Raw genomic sequence first — 19,526 nt, forward strand, 5'->3', positions numbered from 1 at the left:
GCTATAGTACAGACATATCTGGCCCGAGACCTTCCTTAAGGTATCAGCAAACAACAGCCAGGCATCTGAAATAAAAACTGGAGAAAGGAAGGGTGAAAAATGGGAGGAGCCCGGGCCAGCGGACAAAATGTGTTAATTGGATATGATAAGAGAAAAGGAGAGAATTGATTTTGGCTCTGTGAAAGGAGACAGAAGGAAAAGGGAAGAAGAGACCTAGAGGACAAATGGGGGGGGGGGGGGGAGGTGATGGGGGTGGGGTTAATGGAAACCAGAGAAGTCAATGTTAATCCCATCTAGTTGGAGGATGCCCAGATGGAAGATGAGGTTTTGTTCCTCCAATTTGAAGGTGGTCTCAGTCTGGCCATGCATGAAGCACATCAGCAAGGAATGGGGTGGGGAATTGCAGACAGAGCCAAGGTGTCTGGCAGTTCTTGAGAGTACAATGATACTGTCACAGTCAGAATTTTACAGCTCTGAAACAGGCCCTTCGGTCCAACTTGTCCATGCCAACCAAGTTATCTATCCATTTTCCTGCATTTGGCCCATAACCCTCTATGCCTTTCCAATCCATGTACCTGACTAACTATTTAAATGTTACAATTGTACTTGCATCTACCACTTCCTCAGGAAGCTGATCCATACCCCCACCACCTTCTATGTTGGGGGGGGGGGGGAAGAGAAAGGCACCCTTTTAAAATCTTTCCCTTCCTACTTTTAATTCGATGCCCTCTAGCCAGATTCCCCAAGTAATCAGGAAGAAGTGAATCACACGGACACTGAAGGAAAGTGATCCTAGAGAGAATGACAAAAGGTTAAAATAAAAGTAACCATCCTAGTTTAACCATGGCTCATATTTCCTTTCAAAGCTGTGGTCAGTCGTGAATTTAATAAAATTAGGAAGGAGCAAGAATCTCCTTTTGCTTTGAGGCAAAGCAGCCCAATTATATCAATAAGAATGTAACTGATCACCATGCCTGCTATTTCTGGGATAAAAAATTTGTATAAACAGCTTTGCACTGTTGATAATAACTGCCATGGGAACAAACTTATCTCTGTTTCAGCTAAGAATGCATTCTTAGCTGCCTGAGATCTTAAAGTGGATTTTGGCCACAAATCCAGTGACCAAATTTTTAAAAAATGGTCTTGCAAGGTGTTTTATATTGCAGATTTTCAGGTATGATAGATTTTACATAAGGAGAGAAAGAGAGAAATAATACATCCAGTACATATAGAGACAAACAATTTGTATATGTGCCCATGGTCTGAGCCAGTGAGTGGATGAATAATAAAGACCCGAATGCAAATAGAAACCTCCAAGCAAGAAAACACGTTAATTTGTACTGCATTCAGTCATCCTACGAGATGTATTCAGGTTGCAGTTCTTCCATTGTTTACATTCATGAAAAATGGCAGCGATGTGCCAAGGGTTAGTGGAGCGGGAAGATGAAGAGGCGGATTGTAACTGTGCACAATGAGCGTGTGAAACCACAGGTACAATGGGCACCCTGGCAGGTAGAAAGGGCAGGGAATGAATCAATCTGTTCTGATCCAAGAACTTGGAGTTTACAGACATTTCCCTCACAGATAATGGGAGGCTAAAAATACTTTGTGCCTGAACAGCTCAATCCAATCCTTGCATGTTTTTCTTTGCAGAAGTGATTATACAGTGTAATTGCTTTTCAATGAAATAATATTTAAATCTAATGCTTAAAATGAAGCAGATTCCTCCAAGATGCATTTCAGCTTTATTGTCAGAGTACATACATGACATCACATACAATTGAGATTCTTTTTCCTGTGGGCGAGGCAGAATTACCACTTTTTAGTGCAAAAAACCAAACTCAACATATACTACATGTAAACAAATAAAGAAATGTAGATAAACTGACTGTAATACAGAGAGAAAAATATCAATTAAGTGCAAAATTAAGTGTCCTTTAATTGAGTCCCTCGTTGAGTTTGCCATTGAGGAGTCTGATGGTGGAGGGAGAGCCGCTGTTCCTGAACCTGGTGGTGAGTCTTGTGACACCGATACCTCTTTCCTGATGGCAGCAGTGAGAACAGAGCATGTGCTGGGTGATGTGGATCCTTGATGATCGCTGCTACCTTCTGACAGCAGTGCTCTCTCTAGATGTTCTTGTAGGTGAGGAAGATTTTACACTGTGATGTCTTGCGCTGTGTCCACTACCTTTTGTAGGGTTTTTAAATACACCCAGGGATAGTGGTGTCCCCATACCAGACCATGATGCAGCCGGTCAGCAGACTTTCTACCGCACCACTGTAGAAATTTGCCAGAGTTTCTGGTGTCATACCAAACCTCCGCAAACTCCTGAAGAAGCAGAGGGGCTGACATTCTTTCTTTACAGTGCCATTGGTGTGTTGAATCCAGCAAACCTCCTCCAGGGTAATGGGTTCCAAGAATTTCAATCTGCTCACCCTCTCCACTTCTGATCCTCCAATGGATCACAGGATTATATACCCCTGGTTTTCCCTTCCTGGTCAACAATCGGCTCCTTAGTTTTGATGATACTGAGTGAGATATTGTCATTAGTGCCCCATTCAATCAAATTTTTAAATCTCCCTCATGTATGCTGGTTCATCGCCCATTTTTTTCATAAAACTTAGTGGTATCAGTGAATTTGTAAATGGTGTTGTTGTACCACACCACACAGTCATAGGTGTGTAGCAATTAGCGCAGGGGGCTAAGAGGCAGCTTTGTGATTCTCTGATACTAATGGAGACTGTGGACGAAATGTTCTTACCAATTCTCACTGATTGTCATCTGGAGATGAGAATATCAGGGCCCACTCACACAATGGTATATCTTGGAGACCCAGGTCTTGTAGTTTTGCCGATCAATTCATAGGGGATGATGATGTGGAATGTCAAACTTGTCAATAAAGAGAATCCTGATGTTTCATCTTTGCTGTCCAGGTGTTCCAGGGCTTTGAGTAGAGCCAGTGAGGTGGAATCCACCGTAGACCAGTTGCTACGGTAAGGAAATTGGAATGCCATCCATGTCGCTGCTCAGATAGGACCTGATCTTCTTCATCTCCAACCTTTCAAAACACCATCACTGTTGATGCGAGTGTCACAGGTCAATAGTCATTTAGGCAGGTTACCACACCATTTGGGCACTGTTACAATGGACACCCGTTTAAAACAGGTGGGTACCAGGTGCTGCCAGAGTGAGATGTTGAAGATATTCGTTAATACTTGGCCAACTAGTCCGACTTTAATGATAAGGCCAGTTAAAATCTCATAGGAATAGCCCTGCTAAAAGTGCACAGGGTAACAAACCCGATGCTAAGAGGAATTAGGCATCTCGGTCCATCTCATTATTCTTTCTCTCCGTTTTGTGCTTCTGATGCCTTCACAGCCAAATCTATTCAATTCTTCGCCAAGAATTTGGACCAGAATGTGGCCACCAGCAGGTGTAGTGTCCTGGGTTCTGTCAGCATAATAGAATTATAAAATCTCTCACTTCAGTTTGTGATGCACCCAGAGCACAAAATAATAATTAAAAAATAAATTTGGCACTCAGTTTATTCACAAGAATTGTGCTGGCTTATTGTTCAGAAAGGATAGGTTCCTGCTCTACTTTGTTTCCTCTGGTCTTGTCAATTCAATGCATTCTTGACCAACCTCTCAGTGCCCTTCATAGACTTGAGCTCATCCAAGTTACACTCACCAAGTACCTACTCTTGTGCTCTCACTCTGAATGAACAGCATACACTGCTTCGATTTAAAAACCCCCACCCTGGTTTTTGTGACTACCCTCTCCCTATAGAGACAAAAAGGTAGGAGGGATATCTATCGAGTTCAAGCAGCAGGGTTTTTAGTTTGATTTGGACAACATGTTTAGTCACGTTTATTTGCATCTGATTGCACAAGTACAACCTGACGAAACAGCATTCTCCTGTCCTCAGTGCAAAACATACAGACACCCAACCAGACATAACAAAATGACAAACAATATACATGCAGGAAAAATATTCATATATACATGGATGGTTCATATGAGCAGTTCCTTTGGTCGTTCTGCCTGCGGGAAGAAGGTGTATCGCAGCATGGTGGCGCTGGCTCTGATTCTCCTGCATCTCTTACCTGTGTGTGGTGGGTGTAGGGAAGGGGACCTCAACAATTTTGCACACCTTCTTCAGACAACAACAATGATCCTGGTAGATAACAGAATGAAGATGTGAGGGGGAGGTGGGGAAAGAGAGAAGGGAGATTACGGTCATCCTCTCTGCTACACTTATGGTCCTGTGGATTGACCTCTGACCCATTTCTCTGCAGTCCATACCACACTGTGATGCAGCCGGCCAGGACAGTCTCGATAGAGCTCCTGTAGAAGGTTGACAAGATGGTGGCCAGTAGCTTTGCCTGCTTTAGTCTTCTCAGGAAATACAGTAGCTGTTGCATCTTCCTGACAAGTGAGATGTTGTGCGTCAACAATGAGTCACTAGATAAGCGGACTCCAAGGAACCTGGTCTTCTCCACTCCTGAGACATGTGGGGTCAATAGCCTCTTCATATGTTGTGCTGTTCTGGGTCCTATTTCTCCAAACTTCCCTCGCTCTATTTATGCCCTTTGTATACTGGATTCCAATTTCAATCACCCTTCCATTGGTGCCTATGTCTTCAACACCATCACACAGTTCAGTTGTGAAGCCCTCACTTTAAGATGCTCTTTTAATTATTCCTCTTCGACCAAGCTTTTGGAAATCTGCCCAATCATGCCCATATCTGAATTTCAAGCATTAAACTCCTATGAGCCTAAAATATTTTGCCACATTAGAAGTACCATTTAATTACAAATTGCTGCTGCGGTTGTTAAAAATTACAGCTCTGGTCTAAGAGCCAAAGGGCACCTGAACTGTTGTAACCACATTTATGATTTTCACACTCATTCGACAACTATCGTTGCTGGGTTTGCAAAGTCAGAACATATTCCATTTATTTGTTCTCCTTCATCCTGAGATACTTACCTTTGGATTTTGAGGAAATGTCACACAACCATAGAGCATTACAGCACAGAAACAGGCCTCTTCAGCCCTTCTAGTCTGTGCTGAGCCTTTTTTTTTGTTGCCTAGTTCCACTGATATGCACCCAGTCCATAACCCTCCATACCTCTCCCATCCGTGTACCTGTCCAAATTCCTCTAAGCCTGCATTCACCATTTCAGCTGACGGCTCATTCCACACTCCCACTATGCTCTATGTGGAAAAAATAATTGATGGTTTCCAGGCAAATTTAGTTGATTGATTGTGATTAAAAACTTCTCCTTTCAAACAGATCTCTAAAATAGTCAAGAACACTGAAAGAGTTGAGAAAGAAACCTGGAAATTATTGTGATTAAGAAGACACATGTGAATGCCAAGAACCTTTCTGCAGATGATAACAGTAAGTGGTTCTGTCAGAATCGGTTCCATGGAGGCAATTTCAAGTGAGGGATTTGCATAATCAAGTTTCCCTGTTAATTAATGGCAGAGTGGCTTTGCTACAAATACTAACATTTAAAAAAAAGAGTGGCTAAATACCATTGAAGGTTCTTAAATGACCTGATTTCTTAGTGGATGGAAGGATTATACAGGTAAAAACAGGGTGTTCCTGTAGTCCCTTTGGATCTGACTGATTTCCAAAGTTGGTTCAGGTTTAAACTTGTCACATGTTGTTTGTTATCTATATCAATCATTTACATAGTAATGGAGTTAACATGGTTCGTACATTTGCAGATGAAGTATATACAGAGCCGTTGTCATACCCACACTCCTGTTCGGCTCCGAATCGCGGGTCCTCTACCGGCATCACCTACGGCTCCTAGAATGCTTCCACCAGCGTTGTCTCCGCTCCATCCTCAACATTCATTGGAGCGACTTCATCCCTAACATCGAAGTACTCGAGATGGCAGAGGCTAACAGCATCGAATCCACGCTGTTGAAGATCTAACTGCGCTGGGTAGGTCACGTCTCCAGAATGGAGGACCATCGCCTTCCCAAGATCGTGTTATATGGCGAGCTCTCCACTGGCCATCATGTCAGAGGTACACCAAAGAAGAGGTACAAGGACTGCCTAAAGAAATCTCTTGGTGCCTGCCACATTGACCACCGCCAGTGGGCTGATATCGCCTCAAACCGTGCATCTTGGCGGGCAGCAACTTCCTTTGAAGAAGACCGCAGAGCCCACCTCACTGACAAAAGAAAAAGGAGGAAAAACCCAACACCCAAACCCAACCAACAAATTTTCCCCTGCAATCGCTGCAACCGTGTCTGCCTGTCCCGCATCGGACTTGTCAGTCACAAACGAGCCTGCAGCTGACGTGGACATTTACCCCTCCATAAATCTTCGTCCGCGAAGCCAAGCCAAAGAAAGAAAAAGAAAGACAACTATTCTCAGTGGGGGCCATAATACATTTAAGTGTGGCCACGGACTGAAATCATGACTTTTTTTGAATAGTCAATAGAAAGTACAGAAGAAACCAACTAAGTTTGACATTCTTCACAAGGAAGGGGGCCTATAAAGCTTGAGCAGAGTAACCTGAGATCTCTGAGGATCTATCCTGGAGCCTCCATGTCGATGCAATCATGAATGCTTGCTGGCAGCTAATACGTGGTGAGGAGTTTGAGGTCATTTGGTACATCACTAAGGACTCAGATTTCTACAGGTGCACCACAGAGTGCATTCTGTCTGGTTTGGAGTTACCAAAACACAGGACCGGAAAAAAAAACTCCAGCAAGTTGTTAACTAGGCCAGAGACATCGCGGGAATCGGTCTTCACTCCATTGAAGAAATTTACAATGGCGGTGTCTTAAGAAAGCAATCTCCATCCCCAAGGATGCCCCACCACCACCCAGGCCATGCTCTCTTCACTCTGCTACCATGGGGGGGGCTGGGGGGGGGGGAAAGGTACAGGAGCCTAAAGGTGAGCACTCAACAACAGGTCAGCTTCTTCCCCTCTGCCATCAGATTTCTGAATGGACACTGAAACACAAACACTGCCTCACTTTCTTTTATTTTACTGCACTACTTATTTATTTTTGAAAATGTAATTTATAGCTACGTTTGCACTGTGACGCTGCTGGAAAACAACGAATTTCGTGACATGCTCATGACTATAAATTGTGAATCTGATTCTGAGGGGGCCAGAGCCAAAAAACCGGTTGAGAATCGTTGATCGGAGACAGGGCTGCTCAGAAAGAAGGCAGCAGTCCCAGAGTTGCTGCCATGGCAGTGTTGCCGCTGGTGGGGACCCGCAGGGAGCAGAGATTCAGCACTCCTGCAGGGTCCAGCCACCCAGTTGACTGTCACCTCTGCACATACCTTAAATGGCCCGTTGAGGGGGCCGACAGTTGTTTTATTTGGTCTGTGCCCAAGATGGTGGTGCTTATTAATCAGTGGCAGCCATGAGGAGTTGCAAACTCTGGGGAAGCCAAGAACTGGTGCAGGGCACCAGAGGACAGAACGATCACCTCCTCCCCCCGTCGGAGGAGAAAATGACCCATGCGACGGTGACCATGGCGGTGGACCAGTGAGGAGCTCAGAGGCGGAGGGAGCAGAGTACGTGGCGGGCTGCTGGTGACTTGAGGCGAGGAACCCACGGAAGCTGTGGGCTGCTGACGGGAGACTTACGCCGGGCTGCTGACTGCTGGAGACTGGCTGGAGGAGTACCAGGTATCAGACCTGGGTTGCGAGAGGGTGCCAAAGACGCTGAAGGGTTCCTAACCATGTCAGAAGTTCAGATCAGAAGCTCAGCTTACTGATAGTTTGGCCTAGAATCTATGTGGCTGCGGAAGCTCTGGAGGTGAATCCACTGACACACAGTGACTGTGGGGGGGACACTGCCTTTTATCTCTTTCTCAGACTGTAAGAAACACTTTAATAATTCCTGCCAGTGGCGAATCTGTCTGCCTTGCAGCAGGGAAAAAAAGAAATGTCAGGTAATAGGACTTTGTTTTATTATTATGACTGTAAATTGTTTTATTATGACTGTAAATTGTTTTATTATTATGACTGCAGAGCCCACCTCACTGACAAAAGACAAAGGAGGAAAAACCCAACACCCAAATCCAACCAACCAATTTTCCCTTGCAACCGCTGCAACAGTGCCTGCCTGTCCCGCATCGGACTTGTCAGTCACCAACGAGCCTGTAGCAGACATGGACATACCCCTCCATAAATCTTCCTCCGCGAAGCCAAGCCAAAGAATGGCACTGATTTACCACAGCTTACAAGCAAATAAAGAATACACTGGTTTCCTTCAGCACACCTTGAAGTAGATTTTTTTTTCTTATTAACTGGTCACAACATTGCATTCTTCAACTCCCCAAACCCCACCCAGCTGAACTCCTTTGACCTTCTCATAGGTTCCCTGCCACACGCGTGATCCTAACACTTTCACTCTCCTCTTCCCGATAGAGGTGAGTATGCAACCAGGGCATGCCTGCCTTCATTAGGTGGGCAATGAGAACACAGGCTATCATGAAATATCATAATACATCTGTACAAATTGCTGGTGAGCCCACACATGGAATGTGTGTAGTTCGAGTCGCCTATCTACGTACATCCAGCAATGATTTGCTCAAGATTCTAGCATTTCAGTTTTTCAAAATTGCTTGTTCATGGAAACATACAAGATAACGGACCTGAGGTCCATCTCCCAAATTCTCCCCCCTTGTACCAGTGAGGCATCTGCAAAATCCTCCAAATTCACTGGAGGGGTGAGCAAACAAACATTGGCTTCCTCTTTCTGGTTAACCTCTTCAGCATGAGGTCCTTACAATGCCTGAACAAATCTCCTGAAACAGATACTCTATTCCGAGCTCAGTAACTAGAAGATACTGAGAGGAAAGATTCAGGGATGTACACAAAGACTCCTTGTGAATTAACAACACCCCACTGGGAATCTTTGGCTCAAGGCCACTCAAAGTGGAGAAAGGATGGTTAGGAGAACCCCCCCCCCCCCCCCCCAATCTTGTACCTCCTGCCCTATTTGTGGAAACATCCAAGGTTCCTATGGTGGGTTCATCTGTATCATCAGAACTCATTGAATTGTTTTGAAAAGAAGCAAGTCATGTTGCTAAGCAACAGTTTATGCTCTTCTTGAAGAGAATCCCATTTTGCTTCTTGCTTGGTGGAACCTAAGATCTGTTAACAGTTCTATTTATTTTTACTTCTAAATCTCCTTCACAAACAGACAGGAAGTCCGAGCATCTCGTCAAAGCCATTCTAAACAAAAAGTTTCAATAAAGAGTTCTGCCTGACCATTTCTATGCATGGATGCTCCCTGACCTGCTGACTCCTTCAGCTTCTTAAGATTTGCACAAGGTTCCAATATCTGCTGTTTATGGTTTCTCAGGAAGTCAACTCAGCAGAATCTTGGAGAAGGTGAGACTGTTGGTCTTCTCTTCTGAAGATTCAAGCTGAAGCAGAGGTGCACAAAAGTAAACCCAGCATCTCTTGGCTGTTTCTTCAGTAAGGACGCTGGAAAATTAACTAAAGAACATAGATGCCAAGAATGTTTACTGGGTAAGTTCCCGTTCAGCTTGCAGGTCTCTGTGGAGGATCTGGTCAGAGTCTGATGGGAACGATTAAACTGCACAAGTGATAGAGCAAGAAAATTGCCGAAGGCTGAAATATTCTGGCAGATACTCTTTGGAGCTTTTTTTTTAAATATTAAAAAAAATACAGCAAGCAACAGGCCCTTCCAGCTCACAGGCCCATGCTGCCCAATTACATCCAATTAACCTACAATTCTGTTCATTTTGAAGGGCTGGAGGGAACCAGAGCACCTGGAGGAAACCCATGTAGACATGGGGTGAACATACAAACTCATTATAGAGAGCGCTGGATTTGAACCCCGTTTGCTGGAACTGAAACAGTGTTGTGCCAAACGTTATATAAACCTTGCCACTGTTTCTTTTCAGCTTTATTGAAACAACTGCTTCCCATGTTTGAAGATGTTCTTTATGCAAGGATTGGAGTCAGACGAAATGTTTGGTGCACAGTGGAAATGTACAACCTGACTTACTTCTAAGATTATAACCATATAACATTAACAGGGCCATATCAGCCCTTCTAATCTGCCCTGATTTAAGTGAAACTTCACTAGTTCCATCTACCTGCTCCCTGGCCATAACCCTCCAACCCCCTCACATCCATGTACTCATCCAACCTCCTCTTAAATGATAAAATTGATCCAGTCTCCTTTTCATCAGCCTTGGAAGGAGGTGCACTGTCATTAGAAGGCTAGACTCAATTGACACATTGGAAGGACTTCTTAAAAAACCACTAAAAATAAAACCTTCTAGATGGATTAAAATAGCCAAGATATTTCAAGAATTTCATGACGTGTTCCTAACAAATTCTGATTCAGGTTGAGCAGATTTAGGGAAGAATAAAATCGGCGAAGTACATTATTGACATAGTCCGTTTTCAAAGACTCTGATGGATTTGAATGCTCTGCTGTTCACACGTTTCTGGGTCTGCACATTATGAGAAAACTCAGACTGATTTGCAGCACATTGTGTCATTTCGTAAGTCTTTCATTGGTCACAGTGCAGACCAAACAGCGAATGACTCCTCTCTTCTCCAGATCTGACAAAGTAATTGGGTTAAAACAAAAACACAATGCTGGAGAAACTCACCAAGTCACAGTGCACTTTACACAGCAAAGATACATCACCAACATTTTGGGCTTTAGCCCTTCATCAAAGTATAAGTAATTGGGTTCACAGAAGGACCATCTCCTGCAACACTGGGACTGCCCCAGTCACCAGGCTGGGTGCTGATTTATGGAACAATTTGAAAAGTTTTGCTTTTGGTGCTGTCTGTAAAGAGTTTGAATGTTCTTCCCACGCCTGCATCGGTTCCCTCTGAGTGCACCAGTTCCCTCCCACTCTTCAAAACAAAAATCTGTATGGGAGTTGTCCGTTAATTGGGGTATTTGATAGTCTTGGGCTCAGGAGCTGCAAGGGTCTGTTACTGTGTGGCATGTTTAAATTTAAAAGAAAATTATCAGGATAATTTGTCAGTTGTCAGGATTTATTTCACTTTGCAACAAACAATCAAGCTACAGAATAGCCCAGTTTGTTTGACTTTAATGTGCAATTGGACCAAAAATCAAAAGGGCTTCACATTAATGATAATAAGTTTATTGTTTATGAACATGTACACATTAAATTAAAAAATAATGAATACTAAAGGTAGAAAATATTCATAGTTGCCAGATTGCAAGAAAAGCGGTGCAGATTATTATTTTTGTGATGTTGGAGAAGTCCATGATTAATGTAACAGGAGAAAGTTCAAGGGCCTGATAGCTATTGGGAAGAAAATATTCTTCATCTGACATCATCGATTTACCAAGGATGCTGGGTTATCCGAGTTTTACTGCACTTTGTACAATAAGCTCAGTGGTCCATGTAAAAGATGAACATGTTTAGAGATGATCCTGACTTTACAACAAAGCTCGAAGGAATTTGTCACAACCGTCCGGTTTCATCTCTCACTTGGTGTCTCTTTCATTTTGATCATCAGAATAATTTAATCTGAAATGGCAAGAATTCACCTGAATGGAATTTGTGACTCCTTACCATATTTCAGACGCTCTTGGACACAAAATAATTTTTACTAACACACCAATGTCGCCATTTGTTAGGAGAGAGACCAGAGAGGGCAAAGGTTAAGTGTTCTGTTTTGACAATAGTTTAGGAAAAAGATTGCATGGAATAGAACTCCTGAAAGAGAGGCACGCATATCCACAGAGAGGGTTCACGTAGAAATTAAATACTTCAACAGTAGAACAGATAGAATACCATGACAGTGAGAAAAGGGGTGCCTGAATTTTCTGTTCTGGGGTTGTTTGGGTGTTGACCTTGCTAACGAACCTGAAAGTGCAGCTAAATGATTGGAAACTAGATTACTCCTCTTTCTATCGATTGTTGCTTAAAAGAAAACAAGTGCACACTGCTGAGACTTGCAACTAAAGTTTTCCAGAGTGGAAACAATTATGTCATAAGAAAAATTATCCTCTTGTATCACACGCCTGGGAGAAGATTTTGCCTTACACGTGTGGTTACAATTACACAAATACATACTGAGCACTTTGTATTACTGAATGTAGTGTGTCTGTAGTTGGTTGTGAATTCTGCCAAATAAAGCAATTTAACAAGAATTTTTCAGCCTTGTGCCAAAATTCAGCATAGCCTCTTCTTCTTTTAGTCATTATTTGCTCTTTTATTTCTCCATATAGAATTAACATCTTGCTGGAATATACTTTCCCGGTATCAATTTGTCATCCGGTGTCACCTGATCTGTTCTCTCGTAATTTGACATCAGTCAGAAGCTCTGCACCTCGTGCAATTCCCATTCATTCATGATCTCCTTGTTTGATTTCAAACTTCCCATCCACGTTTTCAAACATCTCTGGAGTCTCATAATTCCCCAGCTCTGGAATCTCATCCAACCTTTCCACCATCTGACACATCAATAGTCCTCCAACTCTGGTCTCCTGTGCATCTCAAATGTAATCATTCCAGAAGCAAGAGTCCCAAAGCTCTGGAAATACTTTCCCTTCTTTCTTAAAACCCTATCCCTTGACCCGCTTGTAGCAAGGTGTGCATGCCATCTTGGGCTACAAAATGAATCAGGTTGAATTGCAGGCAACAACATGCCTCTCCCTGACCGGACAGGGGTTGGAGTCCAATGCTGTCTCTAAGGAGTTTGTAGGTTTTCCCTGTGTCTGCATGAGTTTTCTCCACTGTTCAAAATGGATGGCATGGACTTGTAGGCCAAAATGGCCTGCTACTGTGCTATACGTCTAAATTTAAATTTGCTCACCTTGAGAAGAAGGCCTCAATGTCACCACCTCAGATTCCAAATCAATGAGATTGAATGCACGAAGATCATCTGGTCTGCATGGAGTCCCTGAGAACCAGTGCAAACCAGCTAGACAGAATATTCACTGACATTTTTAACCTCTCCTTGTGCAAGCTGAAGTTCTCACCTGCTTTAAAATATTCACTATTATCCTGGTTATCAAAGGAATGCCTCAATGGCCATCACCTAGTGGCTGACATCCATCATTATGATAAGCTTTGAAAGGCTGGTCATGGCTAGCCTGCCTCAATCCATTAAAATTTGGCCATCATTGTAATTGATCCTGGAAGATGCCATCTCCCTGGCACTGCACTGAAACTACCCTGAAACTTCTGTAGAACAAGGTCATCCATGTCCAACTCCTGTTCACTGACTACAGCTTGGCCTTCCACACCATAGTATGAGACAAACTCATCCCAAAATTTTGATACATAGGCAACGGCAGCCCCCTCTGCAACTGGATCCTTAATTCCTGACTTGCAGGGCCACCACTGGTGACAAATCCTCCTCCACGATAATCCTGCCCCACAAGGCCGAGAGCTCAGGCCCTTACGCTACTCCCTGTACACTTCATAGCTAAACACTATTCCAGCTCCGTCTACAAGTTTGCAGATGGCACATCCTCATAAGCTGGGTCTCAATGATGAGACAGCTCAGGAAGGAGATCGTGAGCACAATGGCACCAGGATAACAACCTTCCTGCCGGGGTCAGAATGAAGGAGATGGTCGCTGATGTCTGGAATCAGAGAGAAGCACACATCCTAGTGCACAAATAGTGGATATAGTAGAGCTTCAGGTTCTTCGAATACATTTCATCAACAACCCACCACTTTGATGTCACATTCAAGAAAGCACAGCAGAGACTAATTTCTTAGGAACCTGGGGAAATTTGGCATGTCCCCAAGTTTCATACCAATGTTAGGAGATATATCACAGAAGGCATCCGGTCTAGATACATCCAAGCTTGGTAGAAATGCTCTGCCCAAAACCACAAGAAACTACAGAGAGTGGTAAATGAAGCTCAGACCACCACAAAAACCAACCACTTCTCCACTGATTGCCTGTAACTCTCACAATCTCAAGACTGCAGCTAAAAACTTAAAGGACTCACCCCGCCCAGTCATACTCTCTTCAACCTTCCTTCCATCAGGCAGAAGTTACACGAGCTTGAGAAGGGACGCATGTGAATGTTAAGAGTGCAAAATCAAAAGTCCCGGTTGTGGAATAGTCTGCTAACAAGGAGTCCCTTTCAATCCTGAGCGTCCATCAGGAAATGGTTAACATTGGATGCATCACTGGTTTCCAGCCTCTCTGGTTGTTGGTGAGGTAATAGCAAGCTCACAGCTTGTTGGGGTGGAGGCATAAAGGTGATCGAAAATGAATTAAGGCTTTTTTTTAAAAAAAAAGTTCATTATTGACAATAATTTAGACGTACAAGCAGTGGGAAACCCATTTATGTACTGGTAACAAAAGCAGTTTTCCATGGAAGGAATGGTGAAAGAATAAGGGCACCCAGGCAAAAGTGTTTAGAGGTGGAACAAGCTTTATAGTCCCCTGTAACAGAAGGTGCACTTTGTTGTGCAAACATGTTGCAGAGAACTGGATCAGGAGTCAGTCCACAGGACCACAAGAGAAGCAGAGAGGATCACCGGGGCCTCTCTTTCTCCTCCCCCGCTCAACATGATCTACTGGGATCAATGTTTGAAGAGAGCATGCAAAAATCATGGAGGACCCCTTCCTCCCCGCACACAGAAACTTTCAGCTACTCCTGTCAGGAAAGAGATCCAGGAGTATCAGAGCCAGCCCCACCAGGCGGAGGAACAGCTTCTTCCCACGGGCAGTGAGAATGCGGAACGACCAAAGGAACTGCTCACACTAACTTTCCGAGACTCTCATATATTTATTTGTATAGATAAAATACTTGTCTTGCACATGTATGTGTGCTAGGGCTGGTAGTGTGTCTGTTTGCTTTGCCCTGAGGACCAGAGGATGCTGGTTCATTGGGTTGTACTTGTGCAATTGGATGACAATAAACTGGACTCAATGACTCTGTAGCAAGCTTTACAGTTTAATCAAATCTATCTTTCACATTGACAAATCAACAGAAAGTGCAATAAACACATCCTGTTATTGCTAAGCCAAATTAGTTGGACAGAATACAGCATTAATAGTTTCCTAGCAGTATTGTGATAGCCAGAACCAACAACAAACTAGCTCTGGACTTAGCCTCACAGGTGAAGGGCTCGAGTCCTTTCCATGAGTTTAGGCTCCAAACACCCATTGAGCCAGAGGGGAGAATCAAGATGATCCTCTGCTGTCTTTAAGTAGACACTGATAAACAAATTCAGATTAATAATGTAATTAAATATTGGATGTTTTGGGCGCAAGGGCCTGTTTCCTCGTTGAACAACACTAAAGACGTGTCTCCTGGGAAGAGAGTCAACAAAGGTAAACAACAGATAATGGTGGTAACACTAGAAGACTTTGGGAAGCTAGTGAAGAAGGAGCTGACGTACACTTCTCAGGGTACCAAGGTTCACAGAATTAGGTCACAAATACGAGTGAATTGGACAATGGAACTAAGCATCCTGACCAGCTCCCAACTTCTTATCTGTCATCAGTTCCCATTGTACATTTCTATTTATTTTCACAGCAAGCATTATAGCATGGTGGTCATGTAACTCAATTAGAGTAAGATGATAATTAGACTTCAATAGAATCAATACACTAACACAATGGTCATAGTTTCCTTTAACTGCAGCTGCAGATAGGAATTTACAGCCATTTAAGCACCTTGTGTATCAGGCTCAAATTGAGCATGGGTCACCTCTTTTTATAAGGAACAGCAGGATCATGGTCTCTGGAGAAAACAAAACATAATTATGGCCAGAAGATTTGGAACCAAGTTGCGAGAACATACCAACCTGAAATTTAGAACGGATTGCATGTTTGCTATGATGCTGGTTTCCAAAATGGGAGGACATACAATATGTCCATTATCACATCCCTAGGATTTGGACAGCACATCTGTGGTTTTTCAGGGAAACATAATTAAAATGCTTTTGTCTCATTTGTCAATAATTTTTGTCATTTTCAATCATCAATCCAATCGTTGACCAAAAACTGGTATCAATAATAGTTCTCATATATGTAATTAGGTGTATTACAAATAATGCATGATGGAAAAATGCTTTTTGTCATGCGCTTAATTCAACACTCAGGCTGTGAAAAATGATACGGAAACAATAAATACTTTATATACAGTTCTTTACACTCTTTCCTGATATATTCCCTACACAAAAGTGGACTTATCACGACTCTCTGCCTTACAGCAAACAAATGTTAACATCATGTACGTTACATTTTTAATGTATGTATTGTACATGACAACAAAAGGAACCTTGGACTGGGTGTGGTGGAGCAGTAAAGAGATGTATGGGTCCACAAGATGTTAAAACTTACACCTCAGTAGTCATTGAAAAGGTAAAGATCCCAATCTGAACTCAGGTGGTGTAGAACATAAGGTCCAAGAGACTGGTGCCAACTGATCTGCACTGCCTGCCCATTTCTCTCCCCCTTTCAGAAACCTCAAAGCTTCTTCAATTTCAGATGCTCCTATTTCCTAATGCTTGGTTTCAATTAATTTGCTCCTCAATGAAAAGTGCTGAAAGTATAAAAAATGAGTACCAGCTTTGAAGGAAAATTAGTTTTCATGTTTATGGACACAATAGAAATTTTTAAGCATCCTATTATGTAAAAATCAGTATCAGTAAATGGAATTCACTGATTAACACCGTATATTTATAATTCACTGTTCTGCAGTGGTTTGCAGTGCAGAATGCGTTAGGATTAGGAATGTGCTCCACAGATAATGGTGTTCTACATAGAACACTACAGACCCTTCGGCCCTCGATGTTGTGCCGATCCATATATTCCTTTAAAAAAGTACTAAATCCTCCATACTACTAACATCTATTTTTCTTTCATCCATGTGCCTGTCTAAGAAACTCTTAAATGCCCCTAATGTTTCAGCTTCCACCACCACCCCCAGCAAAGCTTTCCAAGAACCCACAACTCTGCATTAAAAAGTACCACTGACGTCTCCCATAAACTTCCCTCCCTTCTCTTTGCACTCATGTCCTCTGGTTTTCACTATTCCTAACCTGAGAAACAGTACTGGATGCCCACCCTATCTATGCCTCTCAATCTTGTAGACCTCTATCAAGTCTCCTCTCATCCTTCTTTGCTTCAAAGAGAAAAGACCCAGCTCTGCTAACCTTGCCTCAAGACTTATTTTCCAATCCAGATAACATCCTGGTAAATCTCTGCACCCTCTCCATAGCTTCCGCATCCTTTCTGTGAAGTGACCAGAATTGAACATAATACTCTAAGTGTGATTTGTAGAGTTGCAACATGACCTCTCTACTCTTTTTTTTCCAAATTTTATTGGCACATGTTAAAAAGTACATACATAGCCAAATTACTACATATCAAGATCAATACATGCTATTTTATCACTTTTTCTCCCCCCCACCCACTCCCTCCAACACAGAAAAGCAAGAAAAAAAGAACAGAAGAATGAAAAAACAAAATAGGTTCATTGTATAAACAATACTGGATATTACCTTATAACTAATGACATAAATTTATTAACCTCTACAACTATGAATATAACCACTAAATATTAAAATATATAATGAACTAAAACACTACTGTTTAATATATAGTACTTAGGCAAACACACACGATATATATAAAACACCTATCAATAATAAAATTTTAAAAATTAAGGTGAGGCAGAACAAAATTTTCAAAAAATGATCAAATTTGTTCTTTAAATTATATGAAACTTTTCCAAAAGTATACAACTTTGCATTTCACCATACCATCTATCTAATACTAAATCTAACCCCTCTACTCTTGAACTCAATCCCCCTATCAATCCCAAGTATCCCGTAGGCCTTCTTTACTATTCTTTACAGGTGACCTTGAGGGATGCAAAGATTTGGACCACAAGGTCCCTCTGTTCATCCACACTCTTAAGTAGCCAACCATTAAATCTGTACTCCACCTTCTGGTTTGTCCTTCCAAAATACATCACCTCACACTTATCCAGATTAAACTCCATCTGTCATTTTTCCGCTCAACTCTGCATCCTGTCTATATCCTCTTGTAACCTTCAACAACCTTCAGCTCCATCCACAACTCCTCCAACCTTTGTGTCATCTGCAAACTTACTGACCCATCCTTCTGCCTCTTCATCCAGGTCATTTATAAAACTCACAAAGAGCAGGGGCCCCAGAACTCCACTAGTCACCGTCCTAGAGGAAGAATACTTACCTTCCACTACTACTCTCTGCTTTCTACCTTCAAGCCATTAAAAAATATTCACACAGCCTCATGACTTTCTAAATGAGTTTCTCATGGGGAACCTTGTCAATTGACTTTAAAATCCATGTAGACCATATCTACCACCTTACCCTCAATTTCTTTTGTTACCTTCTCAAAAAACTCAATTAGGCTTGTGAAGCTGGACCGTTCCTTCACAAAGCCATGCTGACTATACTTGCGTAGACTGGACTTCCCCAAAAGCTCATAGATCCTATCCTTGATAATGTTCTCCAATAGTTTATACACCACTGACATAAGACTCATTGGTCTATAATTCCCAGGATTCTCCCTATAACCTTTTTTAAACAAGGGGACTGCATTTGCCATTCTCCAATCCTCCAGCACCTTTCCTGCAGCCAAAGAGGACTCAAATATCATAGCTATTACCCCAGCTAGCTCTTCCCTCACTTCCCACAGCAAACTGGGGAAAATTACATCAGGCCCCAGGAACCTATCGATGTTTTTAAGAAAATGCAACACTTCTTCCTTAATCTTAACTCTGTCCAACACACAAGTCAGTTCTATTCTGACCTCACCCTGAGCAAGGACCTTTTCTCTTGTGAATGCTGAAGCAAAGTATTCATTTAGGACCTCCCCAACCTCCTCCGCCTCCAGGCGCATGTTGTCTCCTTTATCCTTTAAAGGCCCCATCTTCATCTCATCATCCTTTTGTTCTTCACATACACATAAAACGCATTGGGGTTCTCCTTAATCCTAAATCCCAAGGCCTTTTCATACCCTTGTTGAGCTCTCCCAAGACCTTTAAGCTCCTTCTTGGCTATTTCTCATGAGCCCTTCCTGTTTCCCACTTCCTATATCTAATGTATGCTTTCTTCTTCCTCTTGACAAGCTGCCTCACCTGTTACATTAACCATGGTTCCCTTTTCTTACCATATTTTTCCTGTCCAAGTGAGACAAACCTATCCTAAACCCAGCACAAGTGGTCCCTAAAGTTCCTTCAAATTAGTTCTGTGCTTTCTCCCTTGAACATCTTTTTCCAATTTACTCTCGCTAGTTCCTGCCTCATCCCATCATAATTAGACCTTCCCCAGTTAAACACTTTCCCATTCTGTCAGCTTTTATCCATCTATGCTAAAGCTCAGGGAGTTGTGGTCACTCTCACCAAAATGATTCCCCACCGAAAGATCCACCACCTGACCAGATTCATTGCCCAGAACTAGATCCAGAATGGCCTCTCCTCTCATCAGCTGGTCCACATACTGTGTCAGGAATCCTTCTTGGGCACTCCTGACAAATTCA

The 19,526-nt window shown here is 42.6% G+C and overlaps 1 protein-coding gene across 6 annotated transcripts in view; it reads right to left on the reverse strand.

The window, feature by feature from the left end:
- The window catches only part of adamtsl5 (ADAMTS like 5), a 118,621-nt gene that overhangs the window by 57,943 nt on the left and 41,152 nt on the right, over positions 1-19,526 (reverse strand). Inside the window, exon 1 of one of the 6 annotated variants that reach the window (XM_069928123.1) lies at positions 8,980-9,028. The exons of the other annotated variants lie outside the window; for them this stretch is intronic. Coding sequence (XP_069784224.1) covers positions 8,980-9,003 — 24 coding nt within the window. The 5' untranslated portion in view covers positions 9,004-9,028. Of the gene's footprint in view, positions 1-8,979; positions 9,029-19,526 lie in introns of those variants that run through there. 6 annotated transcript variants of the gene reach the window in all.

This window comes from Narcine bancroftii, chromosome 3 (genome assembly GCF_036971445.1).
Source record: "Narcine bancroftii isolate sNarBan1 chromosome 3, sNarBan1.hap1, whole genome shotgun sequence".
Lineage (NCBI taxonomy): Eukaryota > Metazoa > Chordata > Chondrichthyes > Torpediniformes > Narcinidae > Narcine > Narcine bancroftii.